Raw genomic sequence first — 25161 nt, forward strand, 5'->3', positions numbered from 1 at the left:
ATCCTTTGTTACGTCCTTTAAAAAAAAAATCGGGCCAGGCATGGTGGCTCACGCCTGTTATCCCCTCACTTTGGGAGGCCAAGGTGGGCACATCAGGAGGTCAGGAGTTTGAGACCAGACTGGCCAACATGGTGAAAGGCCATCTCTACTAAAAATACAAAAATTAGCTGACTGTGGTGGCACCACCTGAAATCCCAGCTACTCTGGAGGACGAGGCAGGAGAATTGCTTAAACCTGGGATTCAGAGGTTGCAGTGAGCCGAGATCACGCCACTGCACTCCAATCTGAGCAAGAGAGCAAGACTTTGTCTCAGAAATAAAATAAAATAAACCATTAAACATAAGTGTTTCCTTGAGTTCTAAGAGCGACTCCAGTAAATTAAACCCAAAGAGGGAGTCACAGTAACCCCAACTTTTTTTATTTAATAGACATGGGATCTCAATGTGTTGCCCAGGCTGGTGGCAAACTCCTGTTGCCAAGTGATCCTCCTGCTCTCAGAGCACTGGGATTACTGGCATGAGCCACCATGCCCAGCCACTTGAAGCCCATCACTGAGATGTCCCAGAGTCTCCAACTTGCCACTGGGTGTCGAATGGGAGAGAGAGTTGTCTAAGGGACTGAGAGCCCTCAAACTGTGAGATCTGACACTATCTCCAAGTAAATAGTATCACAATGGAATTGGATTATATGCAGCTGATGTCTGCTGCTTGTTGGTGGGGAAAAGGTCACATATCTGGTCACAGACACCTTCTGTGTGGAATGCTGTGGTGGAGTGAAAGCAGAGGAAAAGCATGATTTGAAAGTTTTTCCCAAAGAGCAGTTATTACAGGAAAATGTATGGCTTTAAGTATTTGGTGCAATAAAAATGAAAGCATAAATATAAATAAATTTAATGTCCAAAATAGAAAACAAAATGACAAAGTAAACCAAGAGAAGCAAAAAAACAATTAACAAAGATAAAATTACAAATAATGATTTGGAAAACAGAAAAGTAAATATAGTAAATTTAAAAGCTAGATATTTGAAAAGCACAAAAAATACACAGGCTCTTGTCTAATTTTAGCTTTAAATGGAGTAAAAGATAAATACATAAATATAGAAATAATAGCATAAAAAACAGAAAGCAATTTAAGAAATAGTACTTTGTAAAATCTGTGCAAATAAGTGTGAAAATTTAGAAGAAATAGATATTTCGTTTTGGACAAACACAACTTAGTAAAATTGAAACCAGTAGAAACAAAGTCTAAACAAACTAATTTCTGAGGAGGAAGTGAAAAGCTGAATAGTTCTTTCACAGAAACAAAGAAACACTAAGCCAAATGATATCACAGAGGATGCTGCATAATCTTTAAAGATCTGCTAATTCCATTGTTACTTAAATTATTTCAGGACATTTCATTTTAGGAAGCACTTATAATATTAATCCCCCAACCTGACAAAGATTGCATTGTTCTTCTTCCAATACATTTCAGATTAGTTTGGAATAAACTTCAAAGATTTTTATTCCAATAAAAGAAAAACACAGACAATTCTCCCTTAAGAATTTCAATGCAGACCCGGGCACGGTGGCTCACACCTGTAATTCCAGCACTTTAGGACACCCAGGCAGGAGGATCATGAGGTCAGGAGTTTGAGACCAGCCTGGCCAACATAGTGAAACTCCATCTCTACTAAAAATACAAAAATTAGCCAGATGTGGTGGCGGGTGCCAATAATCTCAGCTACTTTAGAGGCTGAGGCAGGAGAATTGCTTGAACCAGGAGGTGGAGGTTGCAGTGAGCAGAGATCACACCTTTGCACTCCAGCTGGGATGACGGTGTGAGATTCTGTCTCGAAAAAAAAAAAAAAAGAATTTCAATGCAGAAAACTCAAAATAGACTCTGACAGCAGATTAAAAGATGCACTGTGATCAAGTGGGGTTGATTTTAAGAATGCAGTGTTTCAATGTCAAATTGAAAATTGAGAATGCAAAGTGTTTCATTACTATGTGATCTTCTCTGCAGATGTAGAAAAGGCATTTGGCAAATTCAATCTGCATATTTTTTTAAATACAAAACATTCAGTAAGCTAGGAATTGATAGATATATCCTTAACATGATAAAAAATGTGTCATAGCCGAGAAGTCAGCATCTTACTAGCTTTTCTGCTAAAACAATGAAGAAAACAAAGATTTCACTATATCCTATACCAAGAAACATAAAGTTGTCAGCATTAACCAATAAATGCTGTTTTCAGAGGTCATTATTATGTCTGGAAAACCTTGAAGAATTGGTGAGAAGACTCATACAAACAAGATAATGTAGTAAAGTACCAAATGTTTAAAATCAAATTAACATACAAACACCAAAGAAATTCATACAGACAAACTAGAAACGGAAAACAAAATGGAAAACAAGACCCCATTATTACAGCATACCAAATACCAGGCATAAAAATAAGAGATAATGTCCACAAGATGAAAACCACGAAATAATTCTGAAAACACAAAAATGGATTTGAAAAAATAGGAAGACATGCCAAGGTGTTGGATAAGAAGATTCAATCTCATAAAGGTGAGGGGTTTTTTGTTTGTGTTTGTGTTTTTTTTTTTTTTTTACTGAGACGAAGCTTCCCTCTTGTTGTCAAGGCTGGAGTGCAATGGTGCAATCTCGGCTCACTGCAACCTCTGCCTCCCAGGTTCAAGAGATACTCCTGCCTCAGCCTCCTGAGTAGCTGGGATTACAGGCAAATGTCACCATGCCCAGCTAATTTACATATTTTTAGTAAAGACAGGGTTTCACCAGGTTGGCCAGACTGGTCTCAAACTCCTGAACTCAGGTGATCCACCCACCTTGGTCTCCCAAAGTGCTGGGTTTACAGGTGTGAGCCACTGTGCCCTGAAAGTTGAGGTTTTATATGAGGTATTATAAAACCAATTAAAATGCAAAGCAGCTTGGTAAAGTGGGTTATGCTGTAATTCTAGCCCTTTGAGAGGCTGAGGCAGGAGGATTGCTTGAGATCAGGAGTTCAAGACCAGCCCAATTAACAGTGAGATGTCTTTACAAAAAATATAAAAAATATATATATGAAGCAATTCCCATAAAAATGCCATCTACCTTTTCACCTGGAACTAGATAAGTTGATTATAAAATTGATTTGGAAGAACAGAGAACAAAAATAACCAGAAAACTTCTGGAAAAATAAAAATAAAAAGGAAATGGTGAGGCTGGGGGCTAGCTTTACCAGATATTAAAATATATTATTCGGTTTCTATATTTAAAACATTTTGACAATGGCTCAATATATACAAAAATCTTAACATACAAAAATAGACTACATTGAATTTGAAAAGGTAATACATGACTTAAAAAAAATTATGGTCATATGGCATCTATCAGGAGACTGAGGCAGGAGAATCACCTGAACCTGGGAGGAAGACACTGCAGTGAGCCGATGTCGTGCCACTGTGCTCCAGCCTGGGTGACAGAGCAAGACTTCATCTCAACAACAACAAAAAAGTGTAATACATGACAATGTATCAATATTAAATATTAAGGTGACATAGCCAAATGTTAAACCAGTGAGGAAATAATAGACTTTAAAAAATACTGTTTTTTCTTCTTTTGAGAGAGGTTCTTGCTTTGCTGCCCAGGCTGGAGTACAGTGGTGCAATCATGGCTCACTGCAGCCTCAACCTCCCAGGCTCAAGTGATCCTCCCACCTCAACCTCCCCAGTAGCTGGGATCACAGGTGCATGCCACCATGTTTGGCTAATTTTTGTAGAGATAAGGTTTCACCATGTTGCCCAGGCTGGTCTCCAAGCAATCCACCCACCTAGGCCTCCCAAAGGGCTGAGATTTTAGGCATGAGCCACCATGCCTGGCCAAAAATAATACTCTTTAATTGAGGTATAATTATTATATAAAAATGCACAACTTTTGTTTGAATACTTCAATGAATTTTGACAAATTTATACACCAATGAAACCACCATGTCAATCAAAACATAAAGCACTTCCAAGACCCCAGAAACTATTATCATGCCACTTTTCCTTTACTTCCCATCTGCCCCTGAGGCAACCACTATTTTGATTTCTATCATCATAGCCTAATTTTTTCTGTGGTAGAATTTTATACAAATGAAATAATACAGTATGTATCCTTTACTGTCTGATTTCTCTTGCATATATCAGTAGTTCATTCCTTTTAAATGCTGACTTACTCTTATCTTGTATGCCACAATTTGTTTATCCATTTGCCTGTTCATAAACAAGTAATTATTTCTAGTTTTGGCCTTGTTGAACATCCTCACTTAAGTCATTTTGTGAACCTATGTTTTTATTTCTCTTGAGTAAATATCTAAAACTGAAGTTGCTGGATCACAGAGCAAGGAGATGTTTAACTTTATTAAAGTCTGACAGAGTGAGCTTCAAAATAGTTTTATCATTTTAAACTCTCACAAGCAGCATATGAGAGAGTTCCAATGGCTTCATATTCTTTCCAACATTTGGTGTTGTCAGTCCTTTAAAATTCTTAGCCGGGAGGGCCAGTGGGAGGGGAAGGTGGGGAGGGATAACCTGGGGAGAAATGCCAAATGTGGGTGAAGGGGAGAAAGGAAGCAAAACACACTGTCATGTGTGTACCTACGCAACTGTCTTGCAGGCTCTGCTCATGTACCCCAAAACCTAAAATGCAATAAAAAATAAAAAAATAAAATAAAATAAAAAATAAAAATAAAATTCTTAGCCAACTTATATGTTAATGTGATGGGAGGTGTCATAAAACTTTAATGTTCATTTCCTTGGTGACTAATGATGTTAAGCAACTTTTCATGTGCTCATTTACATGTCTTCTTTTATGAAGTGTCTATTTAGTGCTATTGCCGATTTCAAAATTACAATTATCTTTTCATTATTAATTTGATGAATTCTTCAAGTATTCTTAGTACAAGTTATTTTTCCAATTCACAGTTCTCTTGTGGTAATTAGTTTTTCCCTGAAAATAAGAAATAATGGGCCAGGCACTGAGGCTCTCGCCTGTAATCCCAGCACTTTGGGAGGCCAAGGCGGGTGGATCACGAGATCAAGAGATCGAGACCATCCTGGTCAACATGGTGAAACCCCATCTCTACTAAAAATACAAAAAATTAGCTGGGCATGGTGGCGCATGCCTGTAATCCCAGCTACTCAGGAGGCTGAGGCAGGAGAATTGCCTGAACCCAGGAGGCGGAGGTTTCGGTGAGCCGAGATTGCACCATTGCCCTCCAGCCTGGGTAACAAGAGCGAAACTCCATTCTCCCCCCCCAAAAAAGAAAATATGAAATAATATACTTAAAATATTCAGGTATCTAAGTATCTTTTATTGCATCAATTTTTAAGTAATTTTAACAATTTTTTTAAATCCTAGAAAACTTTTTTTATTCATCATTCCCTCCATGTATGTTATAATAAGCGGTGATGTTCCTATTAAAGGAATCCATTATTAATCTAATTTTCTAATGGAGGAAGAGGGAAAAGGTAATTACCACTTTCTGTGGAACAAATACTCAGGACCAAATAATAGCAATCTAGGAAATTTAGAAACATTAAGGAATTTTGGTTTATACATCATAGATGATGCTGCTGTTCCAACCTTATAAAGTAAAGTGGTCTGCTTCCCAAATTCCAAAAATTAAAATACTTCCCCACCTCACCCTACCACCAGTGCCCGTTGGTTTGTTTTAGAACAAGTAAAGATGAATGGTTGCTGATTATGGATGTACCATTTTGGTTTGGGGACCTTTCACACACAGAAATCATATCAAATGGCCAGACACTTATTTTTTCTTTCTTTCTTTCTTTTTTTTTTGAAACGGAGTTTCACTCTCGTTACCCAGGCTGGAGTGCAATGGCGCAATCTCGGCTCACCGCAACCTCCGCCTCCTAGGTTCAGGCAATTCTCCTGCCTCAGCCTCCCGTGTAGCTGGGACTACAGGCGCGTGCCACTATGCCCAGCTAATATTTGTATTTTTAGTAGAGACGAGTTTTCACCTTGTTGACCAGGATGGTCTCCATCTCTTGACCTCGTGATCTACCCGCCTCAGCCTCCCAAAGTGCTGGGATTATAGGCGTGAGCCACTGCACCCGGCCTGGCCAGACACTTATTTTACAGAAAAGTTTAACTATTATACATTGGCCAAATTGACTTATTCCACCCACCCTGGTGGAGGGGGGAAAAACCCATACCTATAAAACTACTTCACTCGACAGGATGTGTCTACCAACAATAAGTAGACAACTTTCACCAATAAGATATCTAGTTTAGATTTTAAAATGGGAAGTCACGCATTTAAAAAGTAAATATAGTTGAAAATATAATTAAGTTATAATTTGAACCTAATGAATCATGCAAGGAGCAAGGGTTAATAAACCAATGTGCTTTGAATTTGTTCAAGTACTGATATTTCTGTATATAAAGCTTTAGCATATATATATAAAACAGCTATCATGAGAAGTGAAAAAAGATTTTTCCCCAAAAATGAAAATATTAAAACTAAGTTAAAATACATATCGTTAGTATTCCACACAGCATAAAATTTGACAAATCGAAGTTTAACATGTCCCAGTTGACCATGTGTGAAAATGCAAAGCAGGTATTAAAACCAATATGTCCAATATTTAAAACCAGTTTGTATTGAGGGAACTTCTAAATCCTTAATTAAAAAACACAAATGAAGTGAAAGTTTTAAACTGGTATACACTGTTCACACCTATATTTCAAGTTTGGAAATGCGTGTTTGCAAGCAGCAATACAAAAGTATTCATGAAGAACGCATAATCTCTGAAAATTATGAAAACATCCCTGCTACCAATACATTTCTAAATACAAAACTGACTACCATATTTGTTACTTCTGTGTAGTGAGAGTTCATTTTTAAAACAGATAAAATTCAGTCTTTAGGTGTGAATGGTATGAATGACAGTCTCTCTCTCTCTTTTTTTTTTTTAAATTTCTCAGTCATTTGGAATCCTTAAGCATGCAAAAGCTTTGAACAGAAGGGTGCACAAAGGAACCAGGGTTGTCTTATGGCATCCAGTTAAGCCAGAGCTGGGAATGCCTCTGGGTCATCCACATCAGGAGCAGAAGCATTTCACTCGTTGGTCCTGCTGCCACAGTTTGGGCGTCCACCACGCCCACGTCCACCTCGTCCTCACTTGCCACCACATCTTGGGCGGCCAAGGTTTCCAAAATTGATCTCTAGCTGAGACGTTATATCATTTGCTAGCTTCCGGAAACGATGGTCCATAACCGAATCTTCAGCATGAGCCTCTTCACTCTTTGATTTATGAAGAACAAATCCCTTCTTCCACTGCCCATCTGCACCTTCATTTGGCTTTTGGATATTAAATTCTACTTTTGCCCGGTCCTTATTTTGAATAGGCTTCCACTAATCCAAAGTCATCTCTTTTGGACCCTCCTCTTTTACCTCTTCAACTTCATTCTCCTTATTTTCAGTGTCTGCCACTGGATGATGTTCTTCACCTTCAGTTGTTTCCTCAGTCACATTTGATTGATCCAAGTCAGTTAATTCGTCTTTGACAGTTTCCCAGTTGTGAGATCCGCTACCTCCACATTTGTCCTCGTGCTTCAGGCCACTGTGATGTGAAAAAGAAGATCTATCACTTCCACTATGCCTATCAAATTCACGTTTGCCACGAGAATCAAATCCATCTCCCACGACCCCCTTGACCTCTTCCAAGACCACCACGACCTCGAATAGGTCGGTCAATAATCGGTCTATCAACACTGAAAATTCGCCCCCTTCACCCTTTTCTTCAAGTGGCTTTTCAAATCTTCGTTCACGAGATGGTGGCCTTTCTGGTCTTCTATCAGTTATTTTCCCTTCACCCTGAAGTTGCTGATCAGGTCTTCTTCCAACTCGTCTTATTCCTTCTTTCTTAAGCGCCACGGGCGGCTGCGTCTCCTCCTTGTCAACCACGCCAACGCTGGGGGGCAGCGGGTTCTTGCGGTCTTTCAGGGACTCCTTGCGCAGCTGCTTGCCTGCCGTCTTGGAGTTGATCTGCGCCTTGGCCTGAGCTGCGTTCTTGGCCCCAGGGCCCCCAACGCCGCCCCCGCCAGGTTTTTTCTTGTTCTCCGCTGCCTTCAACACCTCGAAGGGGTCCGATTCGTCGTCAAATAACTGGTCGAATCGGTTGGTGACCACGCAGCCGAAGCTTTCCTGTAAGTGCCCTTGCATGATGGTGGCTCCGCGGCGCGTTCCTCCACGGATTGCAGCGGGCCGCGCCGAGCCTCGAGCGCCCGCTTCAGCTCTTCCCACAAGATGGCCGGGCCGCTTAACAATTTCTTTCCGTGTTTTTTGTTTGTTTGTTTGTTTGATACAGTCTGTCACCCAGACTGAAGTGCAGCGGTGCAATCTCAGCTCACTACAATCTCTCCCTCCCAGGTTCATGTAGTTCTCATGCCTCAGCCTCCCGAGTAGCTGTGATTATTGGCATGTGCCACCACCATGCCCCGCTAATTTTTGTATTTTTTTTTTTTTTTTTTTGAGATGGAGTTTCGTTCGTTACCCAGGCTGGAGTGCAGTGGTGCGATCTCGGCTCACCGCAACCTCCGCCTCCTGGGTTCAGGCAATTCTCCTGCCTCAGCCTCCAGAGTAGCTGGGATTACAGGTATGCGCCACCATGCCCAGCTAATTTTTTTGTATTTTTAGTAGAGACGGGGGTTTCACCATGTTGACCAGGATGGTCTCGATCTCTTGACCTCGTGATCCACCTGCCTTGGCCTCCCAAAGTGCTGGGATTACAGGCGTGAGCCACTGTGCCTGGCCAACAGTTTCTTTTAGAGTTTAAAAAGGCATTTCAGATCTTTTCTACCTTGATTTAAATTTGATAATTTTTTTTGGGCTGTTGGGGCGGACAAGGATTTAAGAGAACTTCAAATCTACAACCCGATAAGGGCAGCTCCAGCGCTTTAAACAGCCGGCCAGACCCTCAAGGCTTCCAGGCTGAGGGCTCCCCGGGGCAGGGCTGGACATGGTCGAGGAAGAAAAGAAGGGAGGAGATGGCCTCTGGAAGATGGACGCCCCAAAGGACCTGGTTTCTGGCAAAGGAAACCACATTGGCCAGGAGCGGTGGCTCACGCCTGTCATTCCAGCACTTTGGGAAGGCAAGGTGGGAAGATTGCTTGAGCCTAGGAGTTTGAGACCAGCCTGTGAGACTACTCCCCCGTCTCTAAAAAGAAAATATAAAAACTAGCCGTGTATTTAGGTCAATATGTGATAGTTTATTTTGACTAGTGTGTCTTAGATGTAATTATTTCGTAGGCGTGGAGATGCACGCCTGAGGCGAGAGGATCCCTTGAGCCCAGGAGGCTGCAGTAAGCTGTGACAGCGCCACCGAACTCCAACCTGGGTGATAGAGCGAGATTCTGTCTCAAAAAGAAAAGAAAGAAAGAAAAAAAGAAAACCAGATCAACATTTGAGGTGCCCCTTCCCCTCAGCCTTAGCAAGATCCTGTGTTTTGAAGCGGAAGGCAGGTGCGGGGTGCAGTCATGCCCAATGCTCAGACCTCCCCTCACTTTTCACAACCTGGAGAAGGAGCTGTCAGGTTTGACCACCGTCAGGCAGCAAATGTAGTCCAGGGCTCCGCTAGAGGTGAGGTCGACCGCAAGACTGGCGTCACTGCGTGGGCCGAGCAAAAACCTGAGTTAGGAGGAAGCCAAGCAAGGTCAGTGGAGGGGCGGGGCCCGAAATGGGGCGGAGCTTGGGAAAGCACGGCGCGAGGGCGGGGCAGGGCCAGAGGCGGTGTGAAGCCGAATCAGGGGGTGGGGCGGGCACCGTAGCCCCGTGAGGCTCGCGCCTGCGTACCGGTCCGCGGCGGAGCGGGGCTGCGCTCGCGCGTTTCGCGGACCCTGGAGGGCGGAGTCCAGGCCGCCGTCGTTAGAGGGAGGAGCGCCGCGGTTTTGGAGTCTGGCGCTCCCTCAGGCCGCGGACGCGATGCTGGGAGCTGCGGTTCCAACGGCGGGGACGGCGGAGGTGTCACGGGCGGCCCTAGCTTCTCCTTCCGTACTCGGGCCCGCAGGTCACGGCGGCCTGCTGCCGGGCCTCGGCATAGGAGGCGGCGCGACCTCTACACGGTGAGAGCGGGTCTCAGGGCCGGAGTCGCGCCCGGGGTGGCCGGGGGCAGGCCAGGACCAGGCGCGCAGTCCGGGCGGGGCGGAGGCCCGGACTCCCGGGCTGAGGTGGTGTCGCCCTCCTGTCCCCCGACCTCCAGGGTGAGCCTCTAGCTCCCCTTGGTCGCGGGGAGGGCGCGGACCAGGGAGGCCGAGGACGTCCTCCCTGCGGCTGTAACTGCGTGGGGCCTCGGGCCGCGGGCGCCGCTTTCAGTGGAAATCTGGGTGAGACTGAGGTGCTCAGTGATTTCAGAGCCTGGTAGCTTGTGTGGGTGGATGAGGAAAGTACCGGGGCGCCCCGAAGGAGTGGGATTTTTTTTTTTAATTTACAGGGCTAAATCAAAGACACACCCTAAAACACATCCTGAGGTGAAACTTTGGCGGGGCACACCGTTGCGTAGGTTCAGATTTTCTCTCTTCTCTTTAGACAGGTATTTTCATACAGTTTACTTATTTATTTTTTCCAGTTGGCATTTCCTGAATTGTATTCTCTATGTATATATTTTATTTTCTTGCGAAAGTAAAAGGAGGAATAAAAGGACTCCTTCGTGGTGGCCCTTGGTGGCAAAGCTTTAGTTTTCATTTCAATAATTGCATATTCATGTGTGTGGGCTCCGCGGCCAATGAGGCTGGCTGCTGCCAGACTAGGCCTTAGCGGGGTGGAAATGACTGATGCAAGGACTCTGTGGTCTCAGATTAGAGTGTTGGTTGCTCACTCCTATAGATGAGAAATTGAGCTTTAAGCTTTTCAAAATGGCCATATGAAAGGCATTCCTTTGGCTGGACGTAGTGGCTCACGCCTGTAATCCAAGCACTTTGGAGGCCAAGGCGGGCGGATCACCTGAGGTCAGGAGTTCAAGACCAACCTGACCAACAGGATGAAACACCGTCTATAAAAATATATATATATAAAAAGAAAGGCATTCCTTTTTTCCCCGAGCATTAAAATATAGCAGAGCCTATAAATTTGGCCAGTGTTTTTAGAGCATCCTCTTTTAGACTGGAGACTTCAGAGATGGCAGCTACTCTTTAACCAAAAGGAACTTGAGATGCTCTCCTGCAAGAGATAGGTGCAAAACATCTTATCCGTCATCAGTATGTGATAACGATGTAAATATTCCTCAGTGTTTGCCTGAAATCAGTGTTCTTTCTCTTGGACTTCATTACTGTTTGCTTCTCTTAATTATGAAAACTCTTTACTGTTATTTTTTGTTTTCGTTTGTGTTCTCAACACATTGGGATCAAATAAGGTTAAAAATGCACACTTTGTTGAACCTTTTAGCCATAATTCATACTGTGGTACTTCAGCATCGTATTAATAAACCATAGTTAAGAAGGCGCTAGAAGCCATCCTGAAAGCAAGCAGGAAGTCTCCATTAAGAATTCTGTAAAAATTCTACCTTTCTGCATTCAGACCTGCGTTTTTGTTGCTGTGCCTCAACTCCTTTGACTGTATGGTGGAAGAAAGGACTTCGAATCCATATTTAGAAGTCCTTCAGTGACTCCATAATCTATATCGATGAAATTCAAAGTTCTTCATGTTAGTGGTATTTGTTAACATTCTACCATTATGCCTGCCCTCTCCATGCAAGACTGTTTGCAATTCTCTGAAGATGACATCTTCCTTTGTGGTTTTTCAGTATTCCTTTGTTGAGAATTCTCTACTTAGTAAACAACTTGCCCTTGAAGACCTTACTAGAGTTATCTCTGAGGCTTGTCTAGACAGCTCATCCCTTTTGTCTTAAACTGATTCGTACATTCTGCAGTTAATATTTGATAACCAGTAGTTAATGATTTGTTTGTATGTCTGTCTCCACCAGGTTTTTGGGCTTCTTCGTTTTTTGATTTTTGTTTTTTCTGAGAGGGTGTTTCTTACTGTTGCCCAGGCCAGGGTGCAATGGCTTTAATCTTGACTGACTGCAACCTCTGCCTCCCGGATTCACGAGATTCTCTTGCCTCAGCCTCCCTGGTAGCTGGGATTACAGTTGCATACCACCACACCTGGCTAATTTTTTTTGTATATTTAGTAGAGATGGGGTTTCGCTATGTTTGTCAGAGTAGTCTTGAATTCTTGACCTGGTGATTCTCCTGCCTTGGCTTCCTAAAGTGCTGGGATTACAGGCCTGAGCCACTGTGCCCAGCCTGGTTTTTGGTCTTCTTAAGGGAACAGAACTTTGCAACTCCAACACAGTGTGGTGCAAATGCTCAAAACCATTTACTCAATGCGTTTTTGACAAATAATCTGAGTCTTGAATATAGCTATAAGATAGGTGAAATATGTTAGACCATTGCATTCAGCATCAGATAATTTAGAAAAGAAGAATGCACAAGGTTGTTTTAAATATCCAAGAATGAAGCAAAAATTGTTGCTGGTTAGGAATGAAATCCCAGTTATGTTTTTACAAATTCACTTAATGACACAGGAATTTAAGGGCATGACCAATAAGGATTGCTGTTTCAATGGTCCTACAACTTTATTTTGAGGTGCAGTAATTTAATTTGCCCAGAGTCATGCAGGTAGAAAGGGAAGGCAAGGATTACAGTCCAGGTTTGACCATCCTTGTATTTCACTCTTGCTCCTAGTCTCCTAATTCTAAATTTTAATTGTTTTACAATTCTAATGGGGGTTGTGAGCAATTGGAGGTGTACTGAATAAAGGGTCTTTTAAATTAACAAATTTTGAACTTGAAAGAATTAACAGATTATTTGGTTTAACTTAAAAAAAATTTTCGCATTGAACAGCTCCAGCCTGAAAAGATAACTTGTTTGAGATTGCTTAGGCTCACCTATATCTCATATCTCCTGACCTTCTGATTGTGTGTTTTTTGCTACTCCATGGTGCTTTGGGGTGAAATGAAGGAGTTGCTAGTCTTTTTTCAGAGGGAGTGTAAATCTACTTGCATATTATCCCTCTTTGAATCCATAGCTGCCACTCCTAGGGACTTAGAACCCTTGTGGCTGAGAAACATAATAATTCATTTAGAGATATAAGAGAAACCTAACCTTCACTATTCCAGTCAGCCAGATAGTTTTAACATCAGTGCTTGGGGCCCTCTCTCCAGATGCCCCATAACAAGTGGCTTCTGATCACCATATAGAGAGCTCACATATAATGAAGTTTTGTTGGTAAAATGAGATTTTAACATAAGAAGGTTGCAGCTGGGTAATAGCATGGCTAAAATTACTTATGTGGCTGGTCTGTGAGAAGAATCTATCTTACTCCTATGTGATAGGATTTTAGGGGGGGGATCGGATGATTGTGACTGCCTCTAAAAAGTCACAATGTGTACTTAGTGGTATGGGCCTGACCAATTCCAAAAGGCTTTTTATCTTACAAACAACTTAATGGTCAAAGAAATTTTAAGAATCAAAACAAACTTTTAATTTTTCTTCTTATCTCCTATCATATCTAAGTGATTTTAAATGATAAAACATAAATGTAATTGCTGAATATTTACTTTCATATTTGATGTTTCATTTTTGCTGTAGTTTTTATACCTTTAGATGATTATACAGTGTTACAGTGACTTATTTCTTAATAATTGCGCATCTAGATTTCTTACTATTTTGCGGGTAATGCAGTTAGTGTATAGTTCATCATTCTGCTTCTTTCCTTTAAGCTAAAGACCTAGGAGCAGGATTACAAGTCAGAGGGTATGAAGGTTTTGTTAATTTTGAAAAATATTATCAGATTTACTTCTAAAAGATACTGATTTACACTGACTCCAGTACAGTTTGGTTGACTAGTTCTATCATACTTTATAGGATTTTGCTTTTAAAAGTTTATTTTTTTAAAACGATGATAAGGTTACTTGGAATCTAACATCATAGTCCATAGTAGAAAAGCAAATGCAGTATTCTTCCAGTTTTATTTTCTTCTTTATTTGTTCATCATCCATAAGTTTATTGGAATCTTCTCACCAATTTTCATTAGCACTAGTATCATAAATATATTAATCTCTTGAAAAATATTTCTGATCTGTTTTTCCTCATTATAGGCTTTGTAGGTTTTGTATTATTAAATTTATATTATTGTATATCTATTTTAAAGTCAGTGTGGCTGGGTGCAGTGACTCATGCCTGTTAATCCCACCACTTTGGGAGGCTGAGGTGGGAGAATCGCTTGAGCCTAGGAGTTTGAGACCAGCCTGGGCAACATAGTGAGACCCAATCTCTATTTGAGAAGAGAAAAAGATAAAAAAGTCAGTGTGGGCCAGGCGCGGTGGCTCAAGCCTGTAATCCCAGCACTTTGGGAGGCCAACGCGGGTGGATCACAAGGTCAAGAGATCGAGACCATCCTGGCCAACATGGTGAAACCCCATCTCTACTAAAAATACAAAAATTAGCTGGGTGTGGTGGTGTGCACCTGTAGTCCCAGCTACTCAGGAGACTGAGGCAGGAGAATTGCTTGAACTCGGGAGGCGGAGGTTGCAGTGAGCCGAGATTGTGCCGCTGTACTCCAGCCTGGTGCCTGGTGACAGAGTGAGACTCTGTCTCAAAAAAAAAAAGAAAAAAGTCAGTGATTTTTGTCTTTTGATTGTGTTATCTTAGAATGAAGGTCATGCTCCTGTCTGATGCATACTTTTATTTCCTTAAGCTTCTGGAGTTCATTTGGTTATGTATACATATTTAGAAAGTTAATATGCAATTGAGGTCAGATTTCATTTATGTGTATTTTATGTTATAGAAAACTTCGTTATTATGTTTTCATTCTTTTTTTCTGAACTTAAATAGGAAAGCAAAACAACTCAACTTGTTTTTTTAAATAGGTACTTATTTTTTAGTAATTGATGGTGAACTTTTGATAAACTAAAATTTTATGACAGCAGTATATTGGTTAATTGAAATTTTTGTCTGTTCACAATTAACCAGAGGATTGTCTTTAACTCTTGTTGTTAATCATTCTAAAATATGTGAAAGAAAAGCTTAGTAATCTGCTCCTATTGGAGAGTAGGCCATTCTAGGTAGATGAGACCGCACAGGATAATAGTTTACCTTGAGTGCTGGGTTTTGTCCTGGTTCCTGGCATTGAGTTTCTTATGTAGTCCTCAGCAACCCTAGAAGATAGGTTCTTTTAGTATGTTCATTCTGTGGATATGAAAATTTAGAGACCATACCTGCCAAAGAAAACATAGGTCGTGAGCATTGGAAGTGGAACTCAGCCTGCTTTTAAAAGATGCTATTTGATGCCAAGGATTTGGACTTCATTTCTTAGACATTGGAAAGATTAGGTGTTGCAAAGCAAGGGGATGATATGGTATGTTATCTCTTTTGAGGAGATTGCTCATGTAACAAAGTGGCTATATATTGAATTATGTTTATAATAGGAAGTGGTTGAAATAGTCATGTGAGAAATGAAGCCTACACTTTGAGATGGAAGTGGAGATCAGGGGATATTTTGGAAAGATACAGGATTTAGTAACTGATCTGAGAGACTGGGAAGGCAGATAGTTGATTTGGAAGACATAGAGTAGGGTAATGACAGATGATTATGTGCTCACAGCCCTTTGTTATAGTTCTTTCACAGCATTGACTATGATGTATTGTACCTATTCTAGTGACACATCTGTCTCCCCCACTGGATTGTGTGCTTGTCAAGGATAGGGACTGGGTAGAGGAATGAGTGACTATAGGATGGGATAATACAGAAAGACATCAAGAGACTGAACTGGGAATCACCAGATCACCAAAATGAAACAGTGAGTGGAGGAAGAGGAGCTCTAGAATGTGACAGCTGTCAGGGAGGATGGGGAAAGAGCCATCAGGGAGGGAGCAGAGGGGAAGAAAGTATTAGCACAGATGTGAGCATGCAGAATGCTGCCACCTCAGGCTACAAACAGTTGTGGTTGATGTGGCCTGCTGTCATAAGCTGATGAGTGGTTGTATAGGGCGACTTTGTCTTTCCTTTGTTACAGACCGATCCCCCTATGTCCCCCACGCCCTCCCCCCCAAGCTTTCTCTGAGTATCTGATTGCTTTCTGCCTCTTTGACTTCTGACTTCTGCTTGCTACAGGTGCTAATGCTGGGGTGTGATTCAGCCTATTGAGATTAACCAATGAGAACAGTCCTTTCTTTTTAAGTGAATTGACCAGTCACAGTATGTGAGATATAATTTCTGAGTTTTTAGCTCTTCTCTGCTGAGTTGATTGCATTGGAATGCTGTAGAGTTACTTCTCTACCTTTAAAGACTTCTGATTGGTTATATTATGGTTTGGAGCCATTGGGAAGCCAGAGGATTCTTAAAGGTTGGATCCATGAGCACTGAAGTTTTTCACCTGTTTCCTTTTCCATGTTGATCAGTAGCTTAGTTTGAATGTAGTTGGATCATCTTTGAAGATTGTTGGTCTTAAAAATGCCACAGATATTATTCCAAATAAGAATCTCTCTGTTTTCTTTGTACTTTATAGTTATATGAGACATAGGGGCTTGTTTTACATTTTCTTGGTCAGTTCCTAACTTCGTGTGTCTATTTTTCAAGAGTTACTTGGGTAAAGGAATTTGCTCTTGATTTTTTCTTACAACCATTTGCTTCTGGCCATCCTTACCCTCTGTTCTCTGCTGATTTTCATCTACCTGGTTTCTGGCCTTGGTAAGAACAGTAGGAAGGGGAAAACAGAAAAAGCATGAGTGAAGCTCCCCCCTTCTCTTTGTTATGATAGTCATTACTGCTCTGGTCCCTGCCATCACTGCTCTCAGCTGTTCACTTTGGCATGGCCTCCTACCCTGTATCTTGAGGTCTGTGTGTGGGATAGAAATGCAAGGCATGGCTCTTTAGCTGAGGAATGATGGGCATCTCAGGGTTTTGGTCCTTTTGTGATCTCTGTTTTGGTGCTTGGTATTGAAAAGCCAGCTCAGTGACATCTTGTATCTGAGCGAATGTTTTCTGTTCCCCAGCATTCTACTTCTCTCTCTTTTTTTGTTTTTTTTTTCTGAGACAGGGTCTGACTTTGTCACCAGTAGTGCCATCATGGCTCACTGCAGCCTTGACCTCCTGGGCTCTAGCTATCCTCTTGCCTTGGCTTCCTGAGTAGTTGGGACTACAGGCATATATTCCCATGCCTGGCTAATTTTTAAAAATTTTCATAGAGACAGGGTCTCCCCATGTTTCCCAGGCTGGGCTCAAATATTCAGGAAATATTTAGGTGATATTTCTTTTCAAGGGTGGGGAGGCAGGAATAGCCATCTTTTTGTTTTGTTTTTTGTTTTATTTAAAAATTTTCCTCAAGTATATTTTCCTCAGTTTAGGAATAGTATGGCTTGTCAACCTTTATTTATTATTGGTAGCAGCTAGGGTTGTAGACTTGGCCGTTGTAGACTTGGCCGTAGTTGTGGCCTTGCTTTTCTTTTCTTTTTCTTTTTTTATTTTTTGAGACGGAGTCTACTCTGTTGCCCAGGCTGGAGTGCATTGGTGCAATCTCGGCTCACTGCAACCTCCACTTCCCGGTTTCAGGCGATTCTCCTGCCTCAATCTCCCAAGTAGCTGGGACTACAGGTGTGCGTCACCATGCCTGGCTAATTTTTTTGTATTTTTTAAGTAGAGACAGGGTTTCACCTTATTGGCCAGGTACTTCTCAAACTCCTGACCTTGTGATCTGCCTGCCTTGGCCTCCCAAAATACTGGGATTCCAGGTGTGAGTTACCACGCCCAGCCTCGTGGCCTTTCTTGAAGTCCTGTTTTTCCAGGACTTAGAGATGTTCTACACTCTAAATTTCTTCAATCCTGGCTTACAGAACAGATCTTCAGTCGGATTTTTCTCATTCATTTATTCAAGAAATGTATTCTAAACACTTGCTAGGAATAGTTTAGTGAACAAGACAGTTTTCTGCCTTTGTGGAGCTTACATTCTAATAACAAGATACAGAAGATAAAAAAGTATACATGTGATATGTTGGCTATTATATCCCTGTGGGAAAAATAAAGCAGGATAAGGTGAAAAAGAGCATGTGAGGGGGATGCTGCTGTTTTATCTAAGGTGGTTAGGGAAGGCTGTAAAAAAAACTAGCATTTGAGCAGCGATCTTAGAGAAGTGAAAATGTGGTCTATGCAGATATTTAGGAGAGAGAGTACTTGATGAAGACACAATTGGAATGCAAAGATCCTGTGGCTGAAGCTGGTTTGACCTGTTCTAGGAGTGGCAAGTAGGCCAGTGGAGGCATTGAGGGGAAATGATTGGTAGAAGATGAGGTCAGAGAGGTGGGTTGAGTTGGGGGAGATGTCTGATCATATATGGCATTGTAGGCCAGTGAGACTGGCTTTTAAAAGGTGGGAAGCCACCAGAGTTTTGACTTGTTCTAAATAAACTCTCAGCTGCTATGTAAAGAATGTCAGGGGTGGTGCATAATGAGATTATTTAGGAGGCTGCAGCAGTAATCCTGGGTGGGGGATGATTTTATGCAGGGATTAGGAGAAATGCTCCCATTTTGTATACATTTTGAAGGCAGAGCCAACAATTTAATGATGGATTAAATGTGGGGTGTGAGTTTTGGCCTGAACAACTGGACACATGGTGTTAACATTTACTGAGATGCAGAAGAAGCAGGTTTTGTGGGGGAAATAATGAGTTCAATTTTGGACATTTTAAGTTAGTAATCTAAGTGGAGAGATTGTGTAGAGAGCTGAGGATGCATGAGTCTGCAGTTCAAAGCAGAGGTCTGGGTTAGAGATAGATAAATTTCCAGTTATTCGAGAGATAGTATTTAATGCCACGAGAAGGGATTAAAATAATTTAGGGAGTGAGTATGGCTGGAGAAGTCCCACAAGTTAGCCTTAGGATCCTGTAATGTATTCAGAGGGAAAGAAACTAGCAAAGAAGACCAAGAAGCAGCACCCACATGAAGAAGGAAGAGAATTAAGACTGAGTGGTATCAATGAAGCCAAGTGAAATGTTCTAAGAAGGAGCAAGTGAGTAACCAGTTGTGTCAGATGCTATTAGATCGAGGACTAAAATACAGCAATATGAAAATCATTGGTGACCTTAACAAGTTGTTTCTGGTTTAGTGGTGGCAGTAAAGACTTGATTGGAGTGGGATTAAGGGAGAATTGGGGGAAATGAATTGTAGACTGCTAGGATAGACATTTTTTTCAAGGAGTTGTTTATAAAGTGAAGCTAAAAGCTAGGGTGGTAGCTCGGGGGAATAGCCAGTTATCAAGGAATTATTTTTTTAAAGATAGGTGCTTTTTTCCTTTTTTTTTGTATTCTTATATATACATACTGTAAATAAAAAAGTATCTGAGACAGGTCTCAGTCAATTTAGAAGTTTATTTTGCCAAGGTTAAAGATGTATGCCAGGGAGACAGGTCTGTGTCTTTCTCCAAAGATGATTTTGAGCTTCATTATTTAAATGGAAAAAAACAGGTTGGAGGGGCAAGAGAGAGGAAATGATCCCATTACTGAATCCACACATTGCAAAAGAAAAGGAGCAGGTAGGGGAATAATCAGTTATGTCTTTGTCTAGCGCTCTAAACTGGTCTATTACATAAGATATGGTGAACACTGAGTAGTCTACTCAGGACATATTATGTCCATTACTCGTGGACATATTTAACTTTTTATCTGTAGCTATCAGCTTAGAAACAAAAGGGAAGGGGGCTGGGGTTGGTGGGAGGCCAAGGTAGGTGAATCACCTGAGGTCAGGAGTTTGAGACCAGCAGGACCAACATAGTGAAACCCCATCTCTACTAAAAATACAAAATTATCTGGGCATGGTGGTGTATGCCTGTAATCCCAGCTACTTGGGAAGCTGAAGCAGGAGCATCTGTTGAACCCTGGAGGCGGAGTTTGCAGTGAGCCGAGATCAGGTGATTGCACTCCAGCCTGGGTAACAAGAGAAAAACTTTATCTCAAAAACAAACAAACAAAACAAGAAAAAAGTAAAGGCAGCTTCTTCTGTGACTTAGCTTTCAGCTTACTTTTTTTTTTCTCTTGGCATTAGTGAAATTAGTGTTCTAATTTTTTACTTTCACAATACAAGTATATGTAATTAACAAAATGATTCAACAGAGAAAGGATCTACAGGATCTATTTCTTTGAAACATAAATTAATTGTATCTTAATCTGTGCACCCAAGGTCGATCATGATCATGTATATGTCTTTACATGTAATTTCCCTCTTTCTTTCAAATGAAGATCATGGCCACTGGGGAGAGATGTTGAACACTTGACCCCCACTTGCTTTCTAGTAGGTGGAGTGGGTGAATTTTTATTAATATAAAACTGTTGTTTTTATCTATGATTAACAAAGGTTTTTTATGAATTAATAGAAAATGAATTAAATAGCCATATATGTGCTAACTTATTTTTCTCTGCTGATTATTCTTAGTTTTGTGCAGTGCTTGCCTTGTAGTAGCCTCTAAATTTTGATTTAGCAACCTGTTTGTTATAGTAGTTTTACTTTTTTAAAAATAAAAATTAGGCCAGGCGCGGTGGCTCACGCCTATAATCCCAGCACTTTGGGAGGTCGAGGCAGGTGGATCACAAGGTCAAGAGATCGAGACCATCTTGGTCAACATGGTGAAACCCGGTGTCTACTAAAAATACAAAAATTAGCTGGGTGTCGTGGCACGCACCTGTAGTCCCAGCTACTTGGGAGGCTGAGGCAGGAGAATTGCTTGAACCCAGGAGGCAGAGGTTGCGGTGAGCCAAGATCGCGCCATTGCACTCCAGCCTGGGTAACAAGAGCAAAACTCCATCTCAAATAAATAAATAAATAAATATTAAATTGAGGAACAAATGAGCTACTTTTCCACAGAATTTTTTTTTTTTTTTTTGAGATGGAGTCTCATTCTGTTGCCCAGGCTGGAGTGCAGTGGCATGATTTTGGGTCACTGTAACCTCCTCCTCCTGGGTTCAAGCAATTCTCTGCCTGAGCCTCCTGAGTAGCTGGGATTACAGGTGCCTTCCACTTCATCTAGCTAATTTTTGTATTTTTAGTGGAGATGGGGTTTGACCATCTTGGCCAGGCTGGTCTTGAACTCCTGACCTCATGATCAGTCCACCTCAGCCTCCCAAAGTGCTGGGATTACAGGCGTAAGCCAGCACATCTGGCCTTCCAGGGAAATTTTGATGGCTTTCCTTCTTCACCACCCTTCTTTTTTTTTTTTTTTTTTTTTTTTTTTGAGACGGAGTTTCGCTCTTGTTATCCAGGCTGGAGTGCAATGGCGCAATCTTGGCTCACCGCAACCTCCGCCTCCTGGGCTCAGGCAATTCTCCTGCCTCAGCCTCCCGAGTAGCTGGGATTACAGGCACGCGCCACCATGCCCAGCTAATTTTTTGTATTTTTAGTAGAGATGGGGTTTCACCATGTTGACCTGGATGGTCTCAATCTCTTGACCTTGTGATCCACCTGCCTCGGCCTCCCAAAGTGCTGGGATTACAGGCTTGAGCCACCGCGCCCGGCCCCACCCTTCTTTTTTTTAAAATATACCTGACTGAATTTTACCATAATTGTTTATGATTATCGAGTTGATGTTTGAGATGAGTTCAGAAACTATGTTGAAAGCATATATTGGGGCCGGGCGCGGTGGCTCATGCCTGTAATCCAAGCACTTTGGAGGCCAGATGGGCGGATCACCTGAGATCGGGAGTTCAAGACCAGCCTGACCAACATGATGAAACCCCATCTTCAAAAAAAAAACAAAAAACTTTTTTTTAAAGAAAGCACATATTACACTTATAGCACTTTATAAGCCTCTTTTAGTGGTTCATTTATGTTTGAGTAAGTAGTAGTCAGTATTTAGTGCTGGAGCATCATTGTAGTTGCTTCTTAACCCTCTTCATTGCTCTTTCTCCAGATTTACCTTAGCCTGTGATCCATGCTCCTGACTTTTAGATTTCTGAAACTCAGGTCTGTCCAGTTCTATTTTTGCTAAAAAATCAGCTGTGGCTCCCTATTCTTTGCAGAAGTTAGTTTTCTTTTTTTGCCTCTTTACCCACCTTTTGCCTGCACATGCTTCAGGAGATCTGGAGTGCTCCCTAGGATATCTTGCTATGTTGACTAGGCTGATCTTGAACTCCTAGTGTCAAGCAATTTTCCCACCTTGGGAAAAGTGCTGGGATTACAGGTGTGAGCCACCGTGCCCTGCCTCCCTAAGGGAATCTAATGCACACGTGATGTTTCTTACCATAGGACCATAGAATAAAGACCAGATTTTTTGTTAGCATACAGGTGGTCCTCCAAGAGGAGGTTCCATGATAATGAGAAATACTTAGACATCTCTCTGCTTTTGTACATACTATTCCTTGATTATTATTATTTATTTTATTTTATTTTATTGAGATGGAGTTTCGCTCTTTTGCCTAGACTGGAGTGCAATGGTGTGATCTCAGCTCACCACAATATCTGCCTCCCGGGTTCAAGTGATTCTTCTGCTTCAGCCCCCTGAGTAGCTGGGATTACAGGTATGCGCCACCATGCCCGGCTAATTTTGTATTTTTAGTAGAGATGGTATTTCTCCATGTTGGTCAGGCTGGTCTCGAACTCCCAACCTCAGGTGATCTGCCCACTTTGGCCTCCCAAAGTGCTGGAATTACAGGCGTGAGCCATCATGCCTGGCCACTATTCCTTTTTTTTTGTTTTTAAATAGAATACCATTCATCTTCTTATTAAATCACTTTTATCTTTTGTTTGTTTGTTTAAGATGGAGTTTCACTCTTGTTGCCCAGGCTGGAGTGCAAAGGCAAGATCTCGGCTCATTGCAACCTCTGCCTCCCTAGCCTCCCGAGTAGCTGGGATTACAGATGCATGCCACCATGCCTGGCTAATTTATTTTGCATTTTTAGTAGAGATGGGGTTTCACCATGTTGACCAGTTGACCAGCCTGGTCTTGAACTCCTGACCTCAGGTGATTCACCCGCCTCAGCCTCCCAACATTTTGGGATTAGAGGCATGAGGCACTGTACCTCGCCATCACTTTATCTTTTTTTAAAAGCCCAATATAGATGCCTTTTCTTCCTAGAAAGCTGCTAGACATATGCTCATTATGCCTCTTCCATCTATCCTTTATTATATTCTGTTACCTGTGTTCCTATTAACATTACGCAGTTATTTTGTTGTAGTAGTTGCTGTATTTTACTGTTTGCTTTCATGACAGGTTCTTCTTGCCCCCAACTTATAGATACTCAATAAATTTTTTGTTAATTGAATGAGGAAAGCAAATAATTATTCAATGTTGATCCAGTTCTGATTGACCCATTTGGTTAGGAATTTACATCATTCAGTTAGTACAGAATATACAAATGAGCAATTCAAAAAGTGTTCTTAAGGACAGTTGTATCCTGAAGTGTCTTAGGAAATTTATACTTATTAAATATTTCTTATCATTAGCAAATAATGAGACTTGTTGATTATTTTCTAACCCAAATCTCTATTTTTGTCTGAATTTTTTTCCTCCTCTGTTTTAAATTTTCCTCTTTGACATATACCCAAAGAACTATAAATCATTCTACTATAAAGACACATGCACACGTATGTTCATTGCAGCCCTATAAACAATAGCAAAGACCGGGAACCAACCCAAATGCCCATCAATGATAGACTGGACAAAAAAAATGTGGTACATAGACACCATGAAATACTGCACATTCATAAAAAACGGTGAGTTCGTGTCCTTTGTAGGGACTTGGATAAATCTGGAAACCATCATTCTCAGCAAACTGACACAAGAAAAGAAAGCCAAACACCGCATGTTCTCAGTCATAGGTGGGTGTTGAACAACGAGAACACGTGAACTCAGGGAGAGGAGCATCACACACTGAGGGCAGTTGAGGGAGACAGGGGAGAGACAGTGCTGGGTGGGGAGGGACAACATGGGGAGAAATGCCAGATACAGTATGTACCTAAAATAAATAAACGTACTTTAAAATAAATAAATTAAAAAAAAAAGATGGGAAATAAAAAATCCAGTGTTTTTTCTACTCTCTCATACCACTCAATACAACACTTTTTCTTTTTTTTTTTTTTTTTTTTTTTTTTTTTGAGACAATGTCTTGTTCTCTCACCCAGGCTGGAGTGCGGTGACTTGATTATGTGTCACCACAACCTAGACCTCCTGGACTTAACTGATGTGCCCTCCCAGGTAGCTGGGTCCACAAGTGTGTGCCACCATGCCCAGCTAATTTTTTTTTTTTTAAATGCAGAGATGAGGTCTTGCCATGTTGCCCAGGCTTGTCTCAAACTCCTGGCCTCTAAGGTCCTCCCACCTTGGCCTCCCAAAGTGTTAGAATTACAGGAATAAGCCACCATACCTGGGCTTTGTAACTCTTTTTTCTTTTTTTTTAAGAGGCAGAGTCTTGCTCTTTTGCATGGGCTGGTCTGAAGTTCCTAGCCTCAAGTGATCCTCCTACTTCCACCTCTGAAAGTGCTGAAATTGCAAGAGTGAGCCACAGCACCTGGTCACAGAACACCACTTACACTAAATGTTTGGAGATTGTTTTGCCACACACTAAGTAATTCTGACACCAGAGTCTCCAGTGAAGGTCAACTGGATGCCCTATAATTTAAATCCAGTATGACACTGTCTTCCTGTAGATAGTGTTAAATCCTGTAGGATGAGGGCTTAGTCCCACAAGACTGCCCCCACCCGCTTCAGATGCATGCTCCAGATTATGACCTGTGCCTGTGACTGGCCGTAAATTGGGGTTCCCATGACCCCCTTCTTGGGTTCAATTAATTTGCTAGAGCAGCTCATAGAACTTAGGGAAACACTTGACTTATGTTTGCCTATTTATTAAACAGCATATTCCAAAAAATGTAGATGAACAGCTGGATGGAAGAGGTGAATAGGGTAGGGTGTGGAAAGGGGCGTGGAGATTCTCTGCCTTCTCTGAGTGTACCACTCTTCAGGTATCTCCACATATTCAGCAATCCATATGCTTTCTGAACCCTGTCCTTTTGGCCTTTTATGGAGGCTTTTATTACATAGGTATGATTGATTACATAACTGGCCATTGGTGATAAACTCAACCTTCAGTCCCCTTCCCCTCCCTGGAGGTTGGGGAATGGGGCTGAAAGTCCC

General features: G+C 41.6%; 1 protein-coding gene and 2 pseudogenes across 2 annotated transcripts in view; 1 reads left to right on the top strand and 2 right to left on the bottom strand.

Moving 5' to 3' along the window:
* Positions 1–6909: 6909 nt before the first annotated feature.
* On the bottom strand, positions 6910–8544 carry LOC118146345 (SERPINE1 mRNA-binding protein 1 pseudogene; annotated as a pseudogene).
* Positions 8545–9467: 923 nt separating this feature from the next.
* On the bottom strand, positions 9468–23182 carry LOC144578808 (uncharacterized). Its single transcript, XM_078346857.1, has 4 exons — positions 23165–23182; positions 10206–10355; positions 9844–10105; positions 9468–9678 (listed from the first exon to the last, which is right to left on the bottom strand). The coding sequence occupies exons 1-4, from the start codon at positions 23180–23182 to the stop codon at positions 9596–9598; spliced, it is 513 nt and encodes a 170-aa protein (XP_078202983.1). The 3' UTR covers positions 9468–9595.
* Positions 9979–25161, top strand: part of LOC108587758 (serine-rich coiled-coil domain-containing protein 2-like) — a 32553-nt pseudogene continuing 17370 nt past the window's right edge. Inside the window, exon 1 of the transcript XR_013524997.1 lies at positions 9979–10112. The product of XR_013524997.1 is annotated as a serine-rich coiled-coil domain-containing protein 2-like (transcript). The remainder of the gene's footprint in view (positions 10113–25161) is intronic.

This window comes from Callithrix jacchus, chromosome 12 (assembly GCF_049354715.1).
Source record: "Callithrix jacchus isolate 240 chromosome 12, calJac240_pri, whole genome shotgun sequence".
NCBI lineage: Eukaryota > Metazoa > Chordata > Mammalia > Primates > Cebidae > Callithrix > Callithrix jacchus.